This window comes from Falco naumanni, chromosome 11, assembly GCF_017639655.2.
Source record: "Falco naumanni isolate bFalNau1 chromosome 11, bFalNau1.pat, whole genome shotgun sequence".
NCBI lineage: Eukaryota > Metazoa > Chordata > Aves > Falconiformes > Falconidae > Falco > Falco naumanni.
Window position 1 is genome coordinate 1390244 of NC_054064.1, and position 21891 is coordinate 1412134.

A 21891-nucleotide genomic window follows, 5' to 3' on the forward strand; every position below is an offset into this window, starting at 1 on the left:
ACATGCAATGTGTCTGTGCAAGGGCGTGTAGTGAGTTAGTTTTTCATCCTTACAGGGTGGGATGTAAAACTCTTATTGGTATACAAAGGTAAGTGACCTTAGTCTTACTGTTTTCAATTATTGTTCATTTCATTAGATCACTGCACAGCTTGTCTCATTTAAACTGCTTTGAACAAGAGACCCGGTGACAGCTGTAGTATTTTGTTTTGTAAACCTTCCTCAGACATTAGCAATGACTTAAGGCATAGATATGCTCACTTGCTTGTACTTTTGCTACCTTAGTTCTTAGATCCTCATTTCCATGAGCTGTAATTCACTCATGATTACAAGTTCAAAGTAGGAAAATCAAAGATAACACTGTGGCTCCAAAAGGCATACAGTTGTTGCCACACTTTACAAGCTCGTTCTCAAGACTTAGCAGGTAAAAGAAATTCCTGCTTATCTTGCAAAGAGACCAAATGAAGGCTGAACATATTCATTTTGTCTGTGCACTATCTGTGAAGTGAACTCTCACCCTGATTAAGGTTTTATCCTGAAGCATGGCTAATAGCATTGCAGCCAAAAGGACCCTTTCTTTCTATCCCTAGTTAGCTGAAATGACTTACTGCTCTGTCCTTCAGTCGTAACAAATTCTTGGGCAAAAAGGGATTGACCTGCGGCTCCGACAGAGAAGGCAAATTGTGGCTTGAAGTTTTAACCATCTGCTTGCTCATAAGAGGGAAAAAAATACCTATTTCCTAGTTTGAGCACGTTACAGATGGGGAAATTTGAAAGATCAGAGGAACTGTCAGGTCCAGACCCTGTATTGCTGTCAGACAAAGCCCCGCACCTCTATAGATGCATGGATTGTATCTTTGTTCTCCCACATATTAGAAACAAAATTCTATGTTTCCACAGGTGCAGTGTGAGCACTGGTATCCTGAAACTATTTAGTAAGTTAGATGTCTGTGAAAAGATGCAGTTACATTCTGAGCCGCTTAGTAAGTCCATGAGTGATTTGGGTTACTTAGATTTATGGGCATTTTTCAAGCATAAGTGCTACAGAAATAATTTTAAACTGTGGTAGAGTTTTCAGCATACTTGAAAGCCTGACCAGCTTGATGTTCAGCTACAATTAAAAGCAGTTTCCTTAGGTAAAGCTTCCTTGTGGGAGGAAGATGTTTTCATCACACCTGTGAGGAGTCGGTCTTTGTAATAATGTTTCTGAACCTGACTGAAAAGTCACTGATATAAAAATCACATTTCTTATTTGCAGATGTGCAGCTACAAAGACTTATAGACGACAGTTGCTGTGACTGTAACTGAGGCAGGCTACTAAAATGTTGTTTTCCATTTCCCCTTCATTAAAGGGCAGTATTTAGTCTATGTTTGTGACACTGTTGTTTAGTTCATGCTTTGTATGAGGGAAGTTAAAAGGAAAAATGTCAAAATCACACACTCCAAATACCTCCTTCGATACCAGTGTGAGTCAGGTAACTTTACTGCCTAAATAATTTTTAAAAATAGGGTATAAGCTTTGCAATCGCTTGAAGGCAAGGCAGAGGCCACTGGTGTGGGGAAGGGAAAGTGGACAGGAGACAGCCGGGCTCCTGTGTTGTGGCCAAATTGTGGTTTATTTTGAAAGGCAAGTCCAGGTTCAGCACCTTGATCAAATGTGTTGCCGAGGTTCATGTGTCAGCACCTAGAGACCCAGAAAAATCTCAGTGTGTTAATATACAGCAGGAAAAGGTGGAAAATGTAATTCCTGAAACTCGTTAACCTTTTTCTGTAACTGACGTGGTTGTGAAGTGTCAGTATTTAACTCTTAAAATTGTCAGTGGTCAAGCACTCCGTATTCCTGGTCTTTGGTTGAAAGCAGTCATCGTTCCAGGGGAGCTGACTTGCTTCAGCGCAGCGTTTTTGTGCCGTGTGTTTCTTTGCTATTTGCTGAAGTAGCAACTGTTAGAAACTGGTGGCAGTTTAGGAATGCACATTAGTGGGTAAACTGTGAGTAAAGAAGTCGAAGGACATGGATTACTAAGATTTGATATAATTTTGTAAATATGCTTTCTGTTGCTTTCATGAAAAGACCAAGGGTGTGGTTGCATTCTGCTGTAAGCTTCCTGTGGAATACTTGGAGTGAGAACAGACTTAGCAGTCCTGTAGAAGTTTCTTTCGGTATTCCTTTGATGAACAAAAAAATAGGTGGACTACCTGATTTGCATAAAAGTGTACTTTCAAGTATTTTCTACAGTGGCACCCTCATTTGCATATTGTCTTTAATCTGACAGGTTTTAAGTGCCAGAGAAGTTAGCAAGTGTTTCTTAGTTTCACTTTTTTTATGAAGTTGCTTCAATGTATTTTGTCCTTGTTCTGTCTTTTGATTACTGATGCTTGGAAAGTACTGCAACTCCCTTCTTCCCCCCTTCTCTGTGGCATCTTGCTCTTCCTCCAGCTACTGGCGGGTGCTATGCTTTGATCCCCCAAACCTGGGAGCTGAGGACCACTGTCACACTCAGATCTTCCTGACAGCAGTGCCTTCTGTTCCTGCTGCACCTCTGGCACTTCATGTATGAAACTGTTAACAAGCAGATTTTAATATGATGTACAGAAGTCTTTTTTTTTCTTCTTTTTTTTTTTTTTTTTTTTTCTCCCCAAGAAGTAATCTTTTTATGTGAATGCTGTTTTTTTCATGAGATGATTTCATCTGTGAAAACTCTTGGTTTGCATATTATGGTTGATCTCTTACTTTGTTTCTGAATCACTGTTGTGGTAATAAAATACTATATTGATACAAATGCATCATTATAATTAATGGTACGAGTTTCTGTCAAATTGTTTTAAGTATGTAGAAGATTTTTGCCTTTGAACAATGGCCGTGTTAGAAACTTGGTAACTTGCTTTAAAGAACTAGGTTTTTTTTATTACTGATAACTACTTCTAACAAAATCAGTTCTGCTTATTCCTTAAATATGTGTTTATAAATCTGTTCCTTGAGATAATGATGTATCATTTCAGCTTTATTAATTGCTTTTTCTTGTTCACATAAGAAAAACAATCTGGAAATTCTTTCCCTCCCCCCAGACAAGAAATAAAAACTGTCTGTAATAAGCTTTGCTTTTCTGCCTTCCTTTTCCTCACTGTGTTTCTTCCCCACCCTTGTAACTCCTGGCCCCAGTCTCTTCTTTCCCCTCTGCACTGACAGCTTTTTTCCAATGAATATCTTTATGGCATCAGAGAAAATATAGCTGGAGGGATATTGAGCAGTCATCTAGTCCATTCCTCTGTCCCAAGACATGACCAACTCTGCTTGGCAGTCTTTTTGTATATCCTGCTCCGTTAAACCCACAGGGATGAAGATTCCTTCTCTCCAGGCAGAATGTTGAGCTACTTAATTAACCCGTTTCATTTTACTTTAGCTGTGTTTTTCTGTCTGAAAATATTCTCTGTTGCCATCAATAGAATTACCAGAGGTGATGTTTCTCAGCATGTGTTGTAATTTCTGTTCCATTACCAAATTCAATGTGTGCTAATTATCTTATCCTGTTGCATTTTTGGGTGACGATTGTAATCAGCAAGCTTAATGATTGTGAAAGGGTATTTTTCACTACAGAATTTTTTGGAAAGTTACCACTCAGAAAGCTATTTTTTTTTTTTTTTTTTTTGGTAGTTCTCTGCTTCTCTAATCTGCTCTGTCATGAGAAATAGTACTTTCTAATATTTTCTTAGATTTATTACAGAAGCTAAAATGTGTTGGAAGTGGTGGTTTTCCTAAAAAATATGGATGACACGCTTTATGAAGTTACCTCTGTGGGAATAGATTTTTGGAGACGAATTACCTTGAGGATATGCTTATGTTTTCCTCTTCTCTTAGCATGTGTCATAGTTGCCTGCATTTTTTTGTGGAGTAGTTCTAGATTGCAACATTTTGAATACTTTTGTTTTTAAGCATTAAGTGTGACTCGCTTTTCCTCTTTGTATCAAGTATACTGTACTCTGAGTCTTGGTCCCTCAACAAACCTTTCCATGCTTGTCTCTTCTGACTTGCACCAAGAGTTGCATCTGCTTCTAACTGCGATCCTCAGGGATTTAGCTGGTTCTTTCTGAATCTTATTATAGAAAGATTTCTTCTAAAATATGTATAGACAGACTTAGGTGATCACAAATGATACAAAAGTAGTCAAATCAGTCAGATGTCACAAGTTAAGTCTAGCAAGGTGTACATGAGCTGTAGCCTCACAGCGGTGTGAAATTCACACCTAGACGATACACTTTCCCATGCTGTAGGATATTTAACAAAGGAATTTTCAAGTGTTACTGGCATGTACTAAGATGAATGTTTATAAGAAATGTCTGTCTTGGATGCTGTAGGCATAGGAAGAAGTGATGCTTGTACATGCATATATCTATTTACACATGCAACGATCTATATCTTTGCACATGCTATGCACAAACTATTCTATGTGTGCACTTAACAATTTCCTCTTAACTACTACATTTACTTAGAACTGCTGCAAAGTCTTTGTCCCAGAAATGGCTGTTAGAAAAAGAAAACGAGGCGAAACTCAGTAATTCCTCAGCCACAGCTATTTCTGAGTGATTCTCATCCTCTCACCCATAAAATCAGCATAAAATTGACCTAACATTGCCAGATCAGATGGGGTATCTGGAAAGTAATCCTCAGGAAAAAGAAATTCAGTCTTTGTAAATCCAAAGATAAAGTGCGTAAAGTTGTAGAATTGGATTATACTTTCTCTTTTTATTTCTAAATCAGTATCCTTTTGTTTCTTCCTTCACAGCACTTGTGAGAAGTTGCCACAAAGATGTGTCAGATGCTGCCTGAGCCTAGCTCCAAAAGCAGAAACAAACATAATCTTTTGAAAAAAGCCCAATCCCTGACTTGGATAATTATCATAAAATCCCAAGGCTTATTACAGGTGTTAGGGTTTGGTTTCAGGGAGCAAAGGCATAAAAAGTGTGTAGTAACCTTTCTTTTTGAAGCACAAGTCACATCAGATTTTCTTACTTAATATATGTATTGCAAGTACCTACTAAAATAACCAGTTAAAAGCCAGTAATAACAACATGCAAACCCAGCTTGAAGCAGTGGGACAAATTTTGGAGGCATGTAATTTTTGCTGAAAGTAGCACTGAATGTTTTTCTTGAATTGAGTTAGGAATGTTTTTTTAAATGTTGGCTCTTTTTTGTTTTCATGGAGGAGTACTAAGAGTATTATTCTGCCTGTTTAGATCACATGAATTTAAGTATCCTTTCATTACATAAATATCCTTTCATGTTATGAAAATAAATGTTGTTATACCTGTAGTTGAGTGAACTGGAATTTACTTTAGAGTTGTTTTTATCATTGCAAGTGAGACCACAGTAGTATGAGAGTGCCCTAATATGAAGTAAAGATAGCAAGCTGAGCAGGATACTAAATTATAGTTGGAAGTTTTATGTGTTAACTTATTTTGGTACCCTGATACGCTATTGGAGGTTTTGGTCTTGTTGCCAGTAGGTAAAGAAGGGTGCTCCTGTGAAATGCTGTTCAGCTCCATTGGTGCCTCACTCAGGTGTGAATTTTACCCATTTTTTGACCCCAAACCCCAAGTTACTTAGAGCCAAGTCTTGTTTAATTCTGAGGTTGTGCTTTGCTCCTGATTGTGATCTTTTAAAAACACACTTGGTGGCTTTGCTGTTGTGATCCGCTTCCTTTTTTGAAGCAGGGCAGTTATACTTCCACTAAGGACAGTGAAAGAAAGAAATTAAATTTCTTTCTGATTTTGAAGTTACACCTTAAACATTTTACAAAGTATCCGAAAACCTTATGATTTTGTTACTGTGTTGCTAAAGCATTCAACGTACTAAACGTTTCTGGTGTAACTGTACTTCACATCTGCCAAAACGATCTGCCTGGCTCCCTTGCGGTGAGACGGGAGCTCGCCGAGCCGCTCTCCGGGGTGATGCTCCGCCAGCCTGCCTTACGGCAGGACAGCCAGGCGCAGGCGCAGGCACCAGCTCTCGAGTTTTGCAAGAGAAGCCGCTATAAATGGTACAAGACTCGAGAAGTTCTGGGCAAAAAATGGGTGATAAGAAAGGGAACTAGAGGCAGCTGGTAACCAACTTATGTTTCATGAGGTCTAGCAAATGCTTAAGGCTGGATTGCTGCTGGGTGAAGCAGTCCCACGTTCTTCTCACCACAACTCCCCATTCCCCAATTTTTCTTCCTTTCTTCTGGCACAAACCCAGTGTTTCTGGGGAACTGATCTAGTTGACACTGACCTGAAAAATTTGACAGTTGGTTTGACCTTGGTCAGTTCCCTTGCCTGGTGCAGTGTGTAGCCGTGGAAGAGTCTGCAGCAGCAGGAGAGAGCTGGTGGTGTGGGACCACCAGCAAGTAGCTGGCAGTGGGAGTGCAGTGAGATTGCTTGTGTCCAGAGATGTTTATGCTTGAAATGTTTGTGGACATATGGCCTTAGATTTGCAAGCTCTTTTAAAATATATTTTGGATTCTGTACAATTTCCAGTGGTTTTTAGCGATTTATGAATTACTTAACATGGAGTATTTGATATCCATTACCATGCTTGCTGTGCCTTGAATTTATCAGAGATTGCAGTTGATATACAATGACTTTAGTTTTCATGGTACTAAATTGGAATAAAAACAAGAGATCCCTTTCAGTTCAGGCACTGAGATATTCAAACTCCTTTTGTATCTGGTCATTACACAGATGTGTTTGTGATTGGAATACAAACAAAATAGATGGGGCGGAAAAGGTCTCTTTTAAGTGGCTGTATGTATTTGCTCTCATATTTTTATAAATGTAGCATCTTGTCTCATTTCATATATGCTTCCAGAAGTTCTTGCTTCTGCTAGATGGAGGAAGATTCCTTGTGCAAAATACATACATTTCCATAAATAACAGTTGCAGAACCCTCCCTGGGAGCAAAAATGTGCTTGTCCAATAAGAAGAGTCAAATAGCCACATTTTTATCTAAAATCTCAATTAGATTTGAATTAGATGAAAATTAGGTCTAAATTAGGTTGAGTTGATTGACAGGTTGAATTTCACAACACTTCCAAACTGCATGTTCCCCTGTTGGTTACCAGCTGGCCTGGGGTGAAGGAGGAATGCTGGCGTCGGGCTCCAGCTCCCTGTGAGTGGGCCAGCGGAAAACGCGGGTGCAGCAGCTGCGTGTTGGATAGCGGGATCTGAAATCAGCAGCTGGGAATGGAAATACCATCAAGGGTGTTCCCCGTCCATTAAGGCTTCGATTTGCAGCAGCAAACATATGTGGGAGGATGAAGAAAAGTAGAAACCTCTGTAATCTGCCAAAAGTGGAGAACCCTCTGGTTCTGACATAAAATGTACCAGTAAGAAGGAAGTTTCTGATTTGTCGGATGGTGCTAGTGTTAGAGAGTGGAAATCCAAATATGCTTCCCAGATCTTGGCTGCTGGGAAGACAGGCATCCCAGCAGCTCCCAAGGTAGCCGGGAGGTTGCAGCTCTCGTCAGGCAGTGTCCCTCGGTGCCTGCTGGCAGGTTTCTCCGTAGCCTTGCAGCCTGCTGCCCCCGCGGGGTCTCCCCCTGGCCTGGGCTTTGGTGCTGACCTGGGTCTCCCTTGCCCAAGGCCGGGTAGTTTTGCCTTAGCACGTGGAGGAACGCTGCTGTTAATGTGTGGCGTGGAAGTACCGTGAAGCCTCATGGGTGCCTGTGGCACAGTTTGACAGTAGCATCTCGGGAAGGCTTTGTGTCACAGGAGATTAAAAGCTTTGGGGGGATGAAGAGCATAATTAGTTTTTTGTTGAAAGGTTACGGTTCGGGTCGTTGTGTTACATGATGCCTTCAAAGTAGTGTTGATTGTAGACTTATAGATAGCCTAAGTAATACTGATAGTTTTGATAATTAACAGTTTATAATAGGTTAATGAAAACTTGCAAGAGATTTTTGAAATGCTGATCTTAAATGGCTCTGAATAGAAAATATTCGAGCATGCTAGTTCTTCTAAACTTTTCCTTGAGTGCGCTGGTTACATTGGTACTGTCTTTAAAATCACAAATTACACTGTTCTGTTCCTCAGAGAGATCTTTGTTTTCCCCTTCTTATCAATTTAGATCATTTTTCCCTTGGAAGGAAAGAGGTTTTATAGCATTTTATTTCTTCATTGAGTTAAAATGTGAAAATTGAACCTGCTTAAAAAATGAAGTACTCAAAGGTCAATGAGAAAGATTTGAATATGAAAATACCATAATCTAGTATGTTATAACCTACTACTGTATGTAAAGCAATAAACATATAGTATCATAAATATGACATGTCTTTTTAATAATCCAGTATATTCCTTAGATTTTAGATACATTTTTGCACTTGCCTCAGAGCTTGATGCTAAGCTGACCCTCTTTTTAATATTAAAATGTACTCTGACTGTAATACTCTGTTCCTTTGCCTCTGATTAATGCTGTCTGTCAATTATTTACAGATCCAGTGGTACTGTGGAAGTTCCCAGAGGACTTTGGAGACCAGGTTGGAAACATGAGATTGAACTTTTATTTTAATGTTAGAATAATAATAAAAAAGCTCTCCTATTCAGCTGTGGAGAGGCAGATGCTAATGATAGCAGGAAGGAAGCCTTCACCCAACTGGTGGCTTGGTGATTAAAATGACTTTGTGACAGGAATGTGCAGTAGCAGTTGTAGAGCACTGTAGATGATACTAATTCTTTGTGTCACCTTACTTTTGATACCGAGTATTTTGTAAGCTGTTTCAGTTGTAAGTGTTGGGTTTTTTCTGTTGTAGGACTGAAAATGTGGAAAATTTATCAACAAAACTTTTCCAAACGTTGATGTTTTAAACTGTGTTAACGAAAAAGTTGAAGGAGCTGCACATGTATGTCCCTTTAACGTCAGAACCTGTGTGTCCCATTCCTTTAATCCTTTACAGTGCAAAATCTTATATATTTATTTAATAATATTTCAGAGATGCCCTAGTTATTTGCTTGGGAAAAAAATAAATATCTGCAGACCTTATAAGAGACAATGATCTAAATGTACTGATTTTGAAAACATGAAAATCCTAGTTTCTATCTATAATTAGTCCTTAAAGGAAGGCTTATGCGTACAGGATCGATGGATTATTTCACTGTTTGAGGTGGTGGCAAAGCTATTAAGTAGTGTGTTGGGTTTTTTTCTTTCTCTTGGACTATTTTATTAAAGTTATTAATATTAAAATTTAACAAAACTATTACATTTTATGATTTCAGCAACTTTTAGATGAGCCTCTTCCATGGAAATATGTTTATTTTCATGAACACAAATACATAAAGCCACTGAATAAAATAAATATCTCTGACTCAGTATCTCTCTTTGCTCTTCTTTTTAGACTGATACCGTCAAACATTCTTTATTGGTAATATCACTAAAATGGATGATCTGGAAATATTTTGTGCAGTAGATCTTGATAAATAGTTGATATTTTTTTAAAAAAATCAGTAATACAAGATTCTATAAAGACAGCTGTAAGGTGATTCATGATGAAAGGGATAAATATACAAACATAGAAGGTAGGATGTCTGGTTAGGGAATAGCATCAGTCAGAAACATGTGCAATTTATGAGATAGTGATAAATGGTACATGAGCAAAGTGTACTGGTAGATGTTCTTAGCTAGACATCCAGCAAGTTTTGATAATTTTCTTGGCCGCAGAACGATCATCTTTATTGTAATTTAAATTCTTTTTTTCTAGTTTTTGTTCTTTTTCTTTTGCCTAAGAAAGACTTGATCTTAAAAAAGAAAAAAAAAAGAGAAATTATGTATGAAGAAAAATGGGAGCTTATTCAGTAAGTCGAAGGTTATTCAAAGAACAGCTGGTGTAGAAAAATGATTAGAAGATGAAGCCCACTAAAGGCTGGAGGGGAATCGTACAAAGACGCAATAGACGTACCTAATCTATAAAAACTAGAGGCCTCAGGCAGCTGTCTGCCTTTGGGGTCTGAAAAACGTGCATCTGCACCTTGTGTCTCAGCAGCTTAGGTAATGTAGTGTTTCAGGTAAATTGTGTTCCTGGAAAACAGTATGTTTTAATCCTCATCCTTGCAAGGGAAACTTTCCTGTTAGAACCACTGGACTTAGAATATGTAGCAGCTTCTGTAGCGAACCCTGAGCCAAGGAGTCAAGTGAAATCCGCAGAAGCCTTCTGTGCGTGTGTGTGCGTATTGAACTTGGTAGGTTTGTATTGGAGACCTGAATATCCACCGGATTTAACTTTTTACAAAAATGAAATTTCATTAAAGCTATCAAGGCCAATTTCAATGACATTTTGTGGGGAGAATATTAAAAAAAACAACCACCCAAACCCACCACCACCAATGATAAAAAAACAACAGAAAAAGAATATTCTTCATTCTATTTCCCAGTCATTTCTATTTTAAATGTAAAATGTGTGAGTTAGTTTTTGGATGTATCCCAAAGAATCATCTTTCCTAAAATCTAAGGGCTGTCTGTTTGCACAGTGATATGATAACAGTGGGCAAAATATTTTGCTCTCTTCCTGAATTTTTCTACAGTTTATCATGTCACCTTTTTGTTGCTTTCATAATGCAATGAAAACTTGTCTAAGCCATTTTGATAGATTCCTTCTCTCTCACATTCGTCCTCTCAGTGTGCCTGAACTTTCCAATGCTTACTTGTGCCTAATCCTCTCTCTTAGTCCTGTGGCCTGCCATTTTCTTTTATGCTGGCAGTATTCTTCTTTGGGTCTCTTTTTTTTCTTAAAGTTGACTTTCCAAAATCTTGTTTTGCAAAATGGCACATCTGTTTTGGACGTGATGCAGAAACTACAGATGATCAGGAAAAAGAAGACATGAGTGACTTGCATAATCACATACTCACAGGTGGTCCATTAAGTAAAGGAAATATTAAGGCGCAGTTTTGGTACCACAAAAGAATTTGCAAGATTCGTTATTGATTCCTTTATCTGCCAAGACTGCAGGGAAGCCACATATTTTCTATCTGGTACTTCTTCAGATGGCAGAATAAGAAGGAAAAGGGAAGAAACATAGACTGGGGAAAATGGGGAAAGAAAAAAAGTAATGTTTCAAGGCAGGAAATGAAAAATAATTCTCTTTGCCACGAGTATTTCAGGAAGTGCTGTGTTGGTGTTGTTGCTTTTTATTTTTTTTAAAATATATTTTACGGTGGGAGTTATTAACTTTTTAGTGACTTTCAAGACTATCAATTCAATAATGAACTCGTGTTGTGGAGAATTCTAAGTAAAAAGAACCACACTACCAGTTCAAAGAAAATCTTTATTAATAAAGTACCCCAAAAGCTGAAAGAAGTAATCTGTTTGAGACGACATAGAGTTACAATTTACTGTTGTACTGGCATTAATGCTGTAAACATAAGTTTGACAGTGTTGAAAAAGTTCCGAATAACCTCAACACTGTAGAAAAAATTAGAAGATTCCTCATTTGAGCATATAAAGTGCTTTTGTGGTTATCCTCACAAGCTAACATTTGGATGGGGAATGGGTTCTAGCCCTTTAATGGAACGTTTTTTATAAATTTAAAATACATTTAGAATATATATGCCTACAGGCATACTACTGTCTTGTAGTATGTTCAGTACTCCCCTTGTGCTCAATTGATTTTTTATGATAAAAGATGTGTATGTTTTTAATCTTGAAATTCCTATTTTGTTTATCAGACTGGTTGGACTAGAATTTTCAAGTTCAGCCTTGCAAGCTCATTTGCAAATGGAAGTCTGTAAAAAGAAAATATTAATGCTATGGTAGCTGGAAAAAAGATCTGGTAGTTTTAGAAAATGAAGTATTCTTTAAGTGCTTTAGAGAAGCAATCCAAATAAAACAAACAACTTTGTTTCCAAAAATGAAATACTTCATAACTGTTGAAAAAGTAGTTGTGTGTCTCTGCCAAAATTCATGTCACCCAGCACAACGGAGATCTGCTGACTCCGGCTGTCTTGTCGGGGCAGCGGAGTCGGTGGCAAAGCCCTGTTGATGTCAGATGTGCCCGGATGCCTCCAGTATGCCTCTCCTCGTAGCTGTTCTGGAAATAAACACACTCAAGCTCCCAGTAACTTCATGGGGTTGAAACATTCCTGGGAAGAGTAGTGTTGGCACAAGGAAGGGCGAGAGCACAGTGCTGACAGCACCAGCAGGTGCCAGTGGCTCAGCCAGGGGCAGTGCTGCTTTCTGTGTTGTCTTAACCTTCGAAGCATGTGAAGTCTAACATTTCTTACAAAGTTAGTACTTACTACTATTTTAGATGGTATTTTTAGCTGTGTAAGAATTCAGTTGCTTTTAAATCTGACTGCTTATTGGTCCAAAGTGATTTCCATCTGTAGTAGGTCCCAGTGTGTAGAAAAACGGATCCATTGAATAGCTCTTACTCTTCTCCTTTCTAATCACATCATAATTTCTTTCTTTGTCTGCCACTTCTCTGCTGGTGAAAAACATCTCACCAGAAGGATGAGACAAATGGCTAATACGGCAGGAGATTATCTTGCCACTTTAGTCATATCAAGTATGACAAGGGGTTGTTGACTGAAGATGTGGGTTGAGAAGGAATTGAGATTGTGCATTAGAACATTGGTAGTGTTGCAGATTTCATCTGATCTTCTCTCGCTCTCTGCTTTCTAAGGCAAGCAGACCAAACCTGCTTCTTCATGTCAGACTTTTCCCAAACCCTGCAGATGAGTAAACAGTGAGGGATGTGGCATCCCATGTGAGGAATCTCTACTATTTGTTATAAAGTTACTGTAACACCCTTTGTGTTATTATCTCATATTTTATAATTCATGTTTTATAACATCTGGGTTCTATTTTTTAATGTATCACATTATGCAAAAGTGACCATATGTGAGCCATAACCTTACTCCTTATCCTGTAGTGACCTAAGTACTAAAGCCTGATATTATACATGTCAATCTATCGGATTCATGTGAAAGTATTTGTATATATAAAATATATAGATATACATGCGCGCATGTAAACATCAGTTGTTTAAGGTATAAATCCTCTGAAGTACTAATATGTAATATGCTAGCCTTCCCTCAGCATACACTTACTGTACAGTCAAAACAGTAATTGTACACTTTCGATGTATGTATTAACTATTAAAAGTTAAGCCTGGCTTAAATGAATAATCTGATTGGAGTCAAAGTGTGCTCAGTTTCTTGCAGGATGGAATATTTAATTGCATGGATTGTGGCAGCAATTATATAAATGAGGCCAATATGAAAGAGATTATATTATTTTTTTAAAAGATTTAAATAATAGTACAAGTTTTATAAAAATATAAATATATATATCTCCAGAAGCAAGCTAAAATCTGTTGTCTGGTGAAAATAATGTGTGGAAGGCAGTTGTGATGGTTTTTTGTTCCTCTGTGCACTCCTAAGAGAGCGGCAGGAACCCAGGAGGTACGAGACTGTTTACACTCTTTCAGGGCTGCAGGCGTGCTGTTAGGGGATGCATCTCACTGGCTTTCTGCATTGGATGGCTTTGTTCTTTTATACTGATGAGGCGTTAAATACATGTTTCAAATGTTTATGCTAACTAGGTAGGTGCTTTGTTTTTGTCAGTAAATCTTGAAAAGGGTTTTGGGACTTTGTTTCATGTGTATTAATAGGTTTGATTAGTATTTGGGTACATTGGTATGAGAAGGGAGGAATCTAATGAGATTACTAATTTTCAAGAGTATTTTTTTCTGAATGTTACACACCATTGTTTAGTTTTAAGGATATTTTGGAACTCTGATCTCTGTGTAACTTTGAGGAAAACAGTTAACCCAGCTGAGATGATGGCAACTTTGTGCATTGCAAGTAAGCTTTGTCAGGGTAAGATAGTTTGTTGTAATTTCCTGACAATTCATGTTTGAAATACGTATTGCTTTTACTGAAGAATACTGGGTGTGTGAGGCAGCAGTGATTGCTGTCTATGCAAATCACAGCTGATAGAGAATTGGCAGGAAAACACGGAGGTGTATTTGTAGTGACCAACCGCCCTGCATGAACAGAAAAGATCTATCTGATCTTGATAAACATTCTGTGAAATAACTGCCCACCTAGACATGCTGGGGACACCCAGGATCGACAAGACCCTTGTACCATTCAAGATGTGAATATCCCAAGATGCAGTCTCAGGGTTTTTTTAATTCATCCTAACAGAGACAGAATAAATCTTTGAGACTTTTATTTATAAAATCATAAAAGCCCACTACTGAAAACATTGAACTTTCTTGAAGTTTTGAGGACAGGTGGCAATATCAGGCATGCTTGTTTTCAGGCTTGTGGCAGTTTTGTTTTACAGAGCTTTTAAGTTAAAAATGTTGAACTTGATCAGCATATGGTACTGGCTATCCTCATCTCTACCAGCTCTTTTGTTATCTTGTTATTGTTATAGGTCTTAATGACAGTTGTAAGCCATAGTTCTGGATGCAGGGGTTAGTCCACCCTGGGGAGGAGAGGGAGAAACAGCAGTGTGGATTATGGAAATATGAATTGATCTAAAAAGCAGCTCTCTCGTAACAGAATGGGACTCAAAGAAAGACTGGGGAGAAGCTGGTGAAAAGGCGATGGAATATGATGTGAAAATGATCATTTGAATGCTTTCCTTTTCATTCCCAGCTGCTGTGTTCTGGTGAAAAGGCATGCATTTGTATATCTTAAGGCTGGGTGAAAAAGGGCCAGATGAATGGAATTACTTGTTAGATATGTTTTCGTTTTGAGTCAAATAAATTATGTACATTTTAATAGACTGTATGCATATGTTAGCCATTTCTTTTTAATTATACAGCCGTGATATTGGGGGACTACGTTTTGTAAAATGTTCTTTTCTCTGTTTGCTCAAATAAGTACAGTATTTATATTTGACTGTCCTTCAGATATTCTGTATCAGCCTATCAAAAATATCTGTTAGTGATTTGGCTTTTCCTACAGCCTTCAGCGATGTGCCAAAACAGGGAAGAAATTAACTGATGGCTGAAATGGTGATGACAATCATTTGGAATGTCTTCCAGAAAGACTGCCAAATTGTCATGTGTGGTGGTGTTGACTGCCCTCGACTGCCCTCAGAATATTCCAGTCGTGTCACTTAATTCCTTATTCCATGCTACAATATACTTCCTCACCTACTTGCTTAGCACCCTCCATCCACTTTAGTCTTCAGTATGTTGCCTCTTCTACTTTCAGCGTTGCTGTTCTCTCAAGCTTACTGCTGGTTTTTTTGAGGACTATCCTAATTGGCTCAGCTCTTTTTGTGTTTGGTACTGTGTGGTTCCTGAAGCCTGTATTTGGTTCCTGAACTTGTATTCCTGAACGCTGTGTTTGGTTCTTGGCTGTTGCTCTGCCTTTCCTGATGATAGTTTTCTGCAGAACTGGGAGAGTATCTGAGGTTCACTGTTACTGCTACAGGTATTTGAAGCGCCACTTCAAATAACTTGTTTGTATTTTGTTAAATAAAATAACTTCCTTTTACTTATGTTAGGAAATGGTCTCAGATCAAATGCCATAGTTCAATTATGATGATTGGAACCCCAGGGCAATCTGGTGCCAAAGAATGAGGCTTGATGGGACCGAGATGAGGAAGTGGAGCAGCAGAGGACTTTGCCAGCAGCAAGAGCAAGGCAGGGGCGGTTAGTGGTCTGCAGCTGCAGGGGTCCAGACTACATGGTTTGGAGTCTTGGATGAGGAGTAAGTGAAAGTGAAGCAGCTCCAGGCAGGTGATCAGGAAGGGAAATACATTACTGGTACTCATTACTTCTGTATAAGTTTTCAAGGCATTGTGAACTACTTGGCTAGTAGACTGTTTGCTTCTTCCCTAAGCAGAGGTGTTGAGTTTCTGTGTTTTGTGTGTCAGTTTCTGTCTGCAGTCATAAATAAAAGTACCATCAGTAACAAAAGGTCCACATCTGAGAAGTAACCTGCCGGAGGTTACAGGGCATGCTTCTCTCTGTCCCTTGTCCTTCACTAGGTGTTAGTAGCCACTATTAGAGAAGACATGCTGGGCCAGTGCAGACTTGGTGCATCATTTCTTGAGTTTTAGACTAAAGTTGGGAAGAGGGAAGACCTCTTTCACTTTAGAGAGAAATCCTGCTCTAGGAACAGGATTTTTATTGATTTTCAGTAAGTGCGGTGAATACTCGGGTTACATTTGTGAGTGTCTTCCCTGGGCATGGGCAGTTTCATTCCTCTGGATCAAAGTAAAGCAGCTGAAAATCTTCCTGGCTGTTACCACTTGTGCTGCCTGGCTCGCTGGTGGAAGCTGCCATCCCCTCCTCTTAGCTCTTCAGAGTTGGCTTATGCTTTATTGGAGGTCTAAACGAAGCTGGCTGGCTTTGTGCTGAAGTGGCTGATGGATGCTTCCATGCAGAAACGCCAGCCTGAAATGGTTTCAAAGTCATCTCCAGCAATGGTGCCATAGCAGGGAGCCAGAGGGCTGGGCAGGAGCAGCCATAGGTGAAGTGAATGTACATTGTCTATCTCCTTGGGAAAAAATACGTCTAATCATATGTCCATTGTGCATTTTCTTTGTGTGTGTGTGTGGTGGTCATCTGTCTTGTCATCTGTCTGCATCTGGAAACACAAGGATTATATTAGGGCTTTACAGTTATGCTTGTTTGTTTCTTCCCTGTCCTTCTTTGGTCGTGGAGTTCTTTCATCTCTCTTCCATTTTTCAACACTGTTGATAAAGTCCGAGTTTAGTATTGAAAAACTATTACTGCAAGTGATTCCTGTTGAGCTGTATTATGGTCAGGCTTAGAATTTGACCTATGCTGCCTGTAAAACAAGAAATAAGAGTTTCTTGTATAAAAATAACATTGTAATGTAAAAATAATTGTAATTATGAAACGATAATCCTAGCAGGTTCCTTAGAAGCTGATTTCCTTTCTCAGTTCCTTTTCTCTTCGTTATAGATCCTTCTAGCTCAAGAAACTCAGCCCACACATGTAATGGGTTTCACTACCCTGTACAACGTAATGTACTTCCCCTACTGCTGATGCAGCCGCGCGAGCTGGCGCGCTTCCGCGTAGGGCTGCGTGTGTAAAGGTGGACGAGCCAGTCAAGGGTTTAGCTTTTGGACTGTCTCACCTTATTTGTCTACATAAGTCACTCTCCATCTACTACAGATATTTACTCTTGGCATGGCACCCAAGTTGTTAATTAACTTATGCGATACTTCATTCATTAACTACTTCTAATTTCTGAGTTGCCAGAAAAATCAGGATTTCATCATGGCATATGCTGTACAGTCATTTTATTAAAAAAAAAAAAAAAAATCAGTGGAAAGTTCTGATTCTGGAAGAGCATCACCTGGCACCTTAACAACAGTTGCGCTCCCCCGCCTCAGCAGGCCAGTTTTTGCATATAAGTGATCTGCAGAGCTGGGGCTGACCTTTCTGTGTACATCAGTACTGGGTATACTGGGTATTTACTGGGCAAACCAATTGTTCAGTAGAAGCTTTCTAGGCAAGGAACGACATCCTGCTGTTTGCAGACAGTCTCTGTTTCAGGACGTGTCTTTTAGGTAACCAGTGCAGTACTTCTTATTTATACTTAGGACTTGGTTCAGAAAAAGGAGCAATTCTGTCACGCTCAGGCTGCTGTACCCAGTTTGACTGCAGTAGGCATAATGTTTGCTTGCTTCTGCTTCTGAAATGTGCCTGGGTGAAAGCATAATGGGTAGAAAACTGAGGGAGTTGGAAAATGTAAAGTGCTATTTCAAATAAGATGAGGCTTTTTTTTTATTTTATTTTTTGTTTTTCCTCCCTTTTTAACCTGTCAGCCTGGAAAACATTTTTGGAAAAATCCAGACTTTTTACTGATGATGCTAAGAGTAGACTTGAAAGAACTGCAATAGTTGTCAGAACTGTTTGCTGGTTGTATATCCCAAAGCCTGGCAACCTCTGATCACCAGTATTGAAAAGATAACATGGTGCCATGTGCAGGTAGAAACCATTATCTAATTTATAAAGTAAATCCATTTAGCTGGTTTCTCCCTTCTGCCTCAAAAATGATCTTCTCCTTTTCTTGCCTCTGACCTTTCATTCTGGTTGTCTGATGTTGTCTGCATGTTGTGGGTCTTCTGCTTTGGTTACTTCCATCAAAATCCCAGTTGCTCTTTTTTTTTGTTTCTCTCTTTTATAGTTAGTACTATGCATAGTTTGAAGTCTCTGGTGAAACGCTAGAATTTATGGAGGAAGAAGTATTTGGAACATGAAAAATATTATGCTTGGAGTTGAATCTGAAATACATCAAGTGTCATCAAGAGTAGAATTTGCATGCTTGACATTTTATGACTTTTTCAGTACATTTTATTTTTATGGAAATAAAATACTTAATTTTCCTTTTAAAAATTTCTTTCCTTGGTGATTGGGAAGTAAATCTTGCAAATGGGAGCCTTTTGACTTGAGTGTCAACTATGGTCTACTAGAGATATTTCTTGATACTGTTCTGCAGGCGTTTCCGGACTCGCAAACGGCACTTTAAAGCGGTCTGTTGAACAGGTGGACTTGGGTCTGTTGCAAATAGGCTGATTTCTGTTCTGAGCTATCAGAGGTATTCCAAGCTGGAGTGAAAAAACTTAACAGGTAAAACAAATAAATAAAAACTGGTTTTAATATGTGTGTGGTTGTGGGTTTTTTTTGTGTGGTTATTTTTTTTTTACTACTGGAGAAACAGCATCCAAACAGAACGTGCAGGAGATTCTCAGTGTTGCTGCCAAGGATGCACCTTAACTGGTGGTGTAAGCAGTGGGAAATCTTAAGACGTCTTGAATGAAGTGAGTATGCCTGCCCTCAGCTGTGCAGGGTGACACATGGGTTTTGACCTGGCCTTCAAAGGTTTACGTATTTGGATTTTGAAAGTGATGTCTACCTTACCCCTAGTTTAAGGCAATTTCTCTTGAGTTTCTAGATAACGTTAAGAGTTGCTGTCATTGAAAGTGTGTATTAATAAAAAGTAACATTTTCCCTCCTGCGTGATGATAGAAATTTGTGTCATACGCTGGTGTCTTTTTTGTACAAAATATAATGAACTTTCTTAAAGGCAATAAATACTGCCTTAAAAGTTAAATATTGCCCACATAGTAATCTTAAGAGTGGAGACGGAAGAGCATTTTCCTGTTTTTCCCAGCTCTCCCACGCTGCCTGGGGTATAACGGTCTCCCTGACACCAGTCCGGGAAGTAAGGGGAAACTACTTACTGGTGCGTGGGATACAAATGTTACATGTTTTCTAGAGCAGTATGGCAAAGTTTTACTTATCTTATTTTTGTTTGCCTTGCCAGTAATAGGGATAGATAGTAACATTTCAATCTACACTTATTCTAATGGAAGCTTTCTTTGGGGAGAAGAGCGTTGTCAATTTTTATTTTTTATTATGAGTTCCAGGAAAGGTGAGGGTTTTTTAAAGCAGGTAAATTAAGCTGTGCTGAACTTCACGTTGTTTTAACTGTTCTGCTATTTGTAACTGAGCTTGTTGTTTTAAAGTGAACTTTGGGTCCCTGTGTGTTATGCTGGAAACAGCTATGGCTGAAATATGCTTTATTTTTAACTGGTTACATGATGAAATTTAGGAACAATAAGACAAATAGAGACTCCAACATCTTATAAAAATCTCTGAATTTGCAAGCAATCTCCTCCTCATTTGCAGCTATTGAGCTCTTCATTTTAGACAATGAACGCATTTCTGAATAAGCTTTAGAATTGTGAAACCATGACACTTCTTAGAGAGCAGACCTTCCTCTAAAAAGCTTGGTGTTTAGGTGTTATGATTCTGAAAGTCCCAGGCTGTAGGGCCTCTCCAGCTGTACTTTACCTGGGAGCCAACTAAATGAGGAGCAACAGTTGTTCTCAGCAGTGGAGTGGAATTTGTGTTCCGTGGGTCAAAAGAATCTGTTATTGTAGGAATGTACGCACAGCTCAGCACAGTGGAGTTTTCATCTTTCTTGAATCCACTAGTGACAGATTCTGCTGGGTGTTCCAGAATTACCTTCCCCTTCGTGTGTTTGTCAGGAACTTGTATGTGTCAGCTGTATCGGGATAGAATCAGGTGTCAGGAAACACAGCGCTATCTGAAACTGATCCTGAGAATTCTGAGGTGACAAGAGCAGGCCTATCCTGAGGGAGCTGTGATGGCACAGATCTTCTTTTTTCTCTTGTGGGAAGAGAAGTATTGCAACAGGTAGGTTAGGGGGCACATCTGTGGGCCTGCGGTTTGCCACCCACACAGCACTGGAACTCTGGTGTCACATTTTGTTAGCCCACTATTTCATGTCATGGCTGCATTCATCCTGTGCTGCAAATGAAGTGGTGCGGTGTGCACATGACTTTCGTGGGTCTACTCCATAAATGTGACTAGCAAGCCAATTAATAATTGCTATTATGTATTAATATTTCTCTGAAACAACTTCAGAGAATTCTTCATAATTTGATCTAGAGGAAAATCTGAAATATCCAAAGGTGAAAATGCAAAAAGGTAACTACTGATTGTATTTCTTTCCATGTACAAAGTGGGTCTCACTGGTAAGTCTGGAAAAGTTTTATATTTCAAATGATTCATAAAGGTTGGAGAATAGCGTTGCTTGTGTTGCAGAGAGCTTGTCAGAGTCACGTAGTTGTACACTTCTGATGTCCAGTCTCTTCTTCACAAGTGACTTTGAACTCCTGAAAATTCTAAATCGTGTGTACACTTTAATTGACAAATACGGAAATGATAGCTAAAATATTTAAAACTTGACATTTCTGGCTTTAAAAAAAGTAAAATAAAAAGCTGATTTAGTGGTTTATTCTTTCAACACTGAAGTTCTGTAGCTTTAAGGTACATCTTTATTTATTTTTAAAAAGTTTTGCATCTCTACCCTAAGCCATTTGCATTTGATTTCTGTATTCTTTGCTTTCAATGTTCAGAAAGCAGGTGGTAATTTTTTTTTCTTTTTGGTACCATACAGAACTACTAGATAATCACTGAATGATGCACTTTGGAGAGGCACTTAGAGGTTAAAAATAGTTACAGAGGCCTGATAATGACTTCCGTACTTTAGACCTTTGAATTTCCATGAATATAATCCAAGATTAATTTTTTTTGTTGTTCAAACCATTTGGGCCTGCCTTTATTGTAGCTACAATTTCATGATTAGATTTTTAGCAGAGGTAAGAGCTAAGTCTTTGAAATATAACTGCTGCTGCTGGCTTCACATGGGTCCCTGCCATGGGTGTGCGCAGCTTCAGAGGGAGGAGAAGGAAGAGTCAGTGGTGAGGACAGAGCTTGCCTTTTCAATGGCTGTTTTATGTGGCAGCATTAGAATTTCACCTTTGATAAACTGTAATGATGAAGGGCTCAATGCTGCAAGGTGCTAAACAGCCTGGCTTTGATTTAAGAATGAACCTAAATTTGTGCTTAACTTTAAGCATTTAAATATTCCCACTGAAGTCACGGGTTTGAGTCAGAAGTACCTGTCGTGGTAGGCTTCAATCTCAAGTAGGTCTCGTTTGTGTGCTTGGACTGGTACAGGGTGACTGAAAACTGTGGTGAGGTATGGTGAAACAGAGTCCCCTCCGAGAAAAGAAGAGAGGGCAAGTTGGGTTAAGAGCGAAGAGAAGACGTTGGAGTTGGAGTTGGAGATTTGAGTAGGGAAAACTATTAAGAAGAACCACAAGAGAGCCCTTGCAGTCAGGTGTTTCAAGAGAACACATTTCTGGAGAGGTTAGTAGGGAGAGGAAGTTCTAGCAGGAAGAAAGTAAGAGTTTTGCAGGACAGTTAGATGAAATACTGAAATAGAACAGCAAGTAGCTTTTGTCAACAAGGGGAAAAAAAAGGAGACTGCTTAATAAAGTCGGTATGACAAAGATAAGACTGACAAAAAAAGAGAATGTCCCCTTTCAGTAAGAGGGG

At 38.9% G+C, this 21891-nt stretch overlaps 1 protein-coding gene across 3 annotated transcripts in view; it reads left to right on the plus strand.

The window, feature by feature from the left end:
• Window positions 1-21891, plus strand: part of DENND1B (DENN domain containing 1B) — a 168206-nt gene that overhangs the window by 35033 nt on the left and 111282 nt on the right. For all 3 annotated transcript variants that reach the window (XM_040610332.1, XM_040610334.1, XM_040610333.1), the window contains exon 3: window positions 8461-8504. In XM_040610332.1, coding sequence (XP_040466266.1) covers window positions 8461-8504 — 44 coding nt within the window. The remainder of the gene's footprint in view (window positions 1-8460; window positions 8505-21891) is intronic.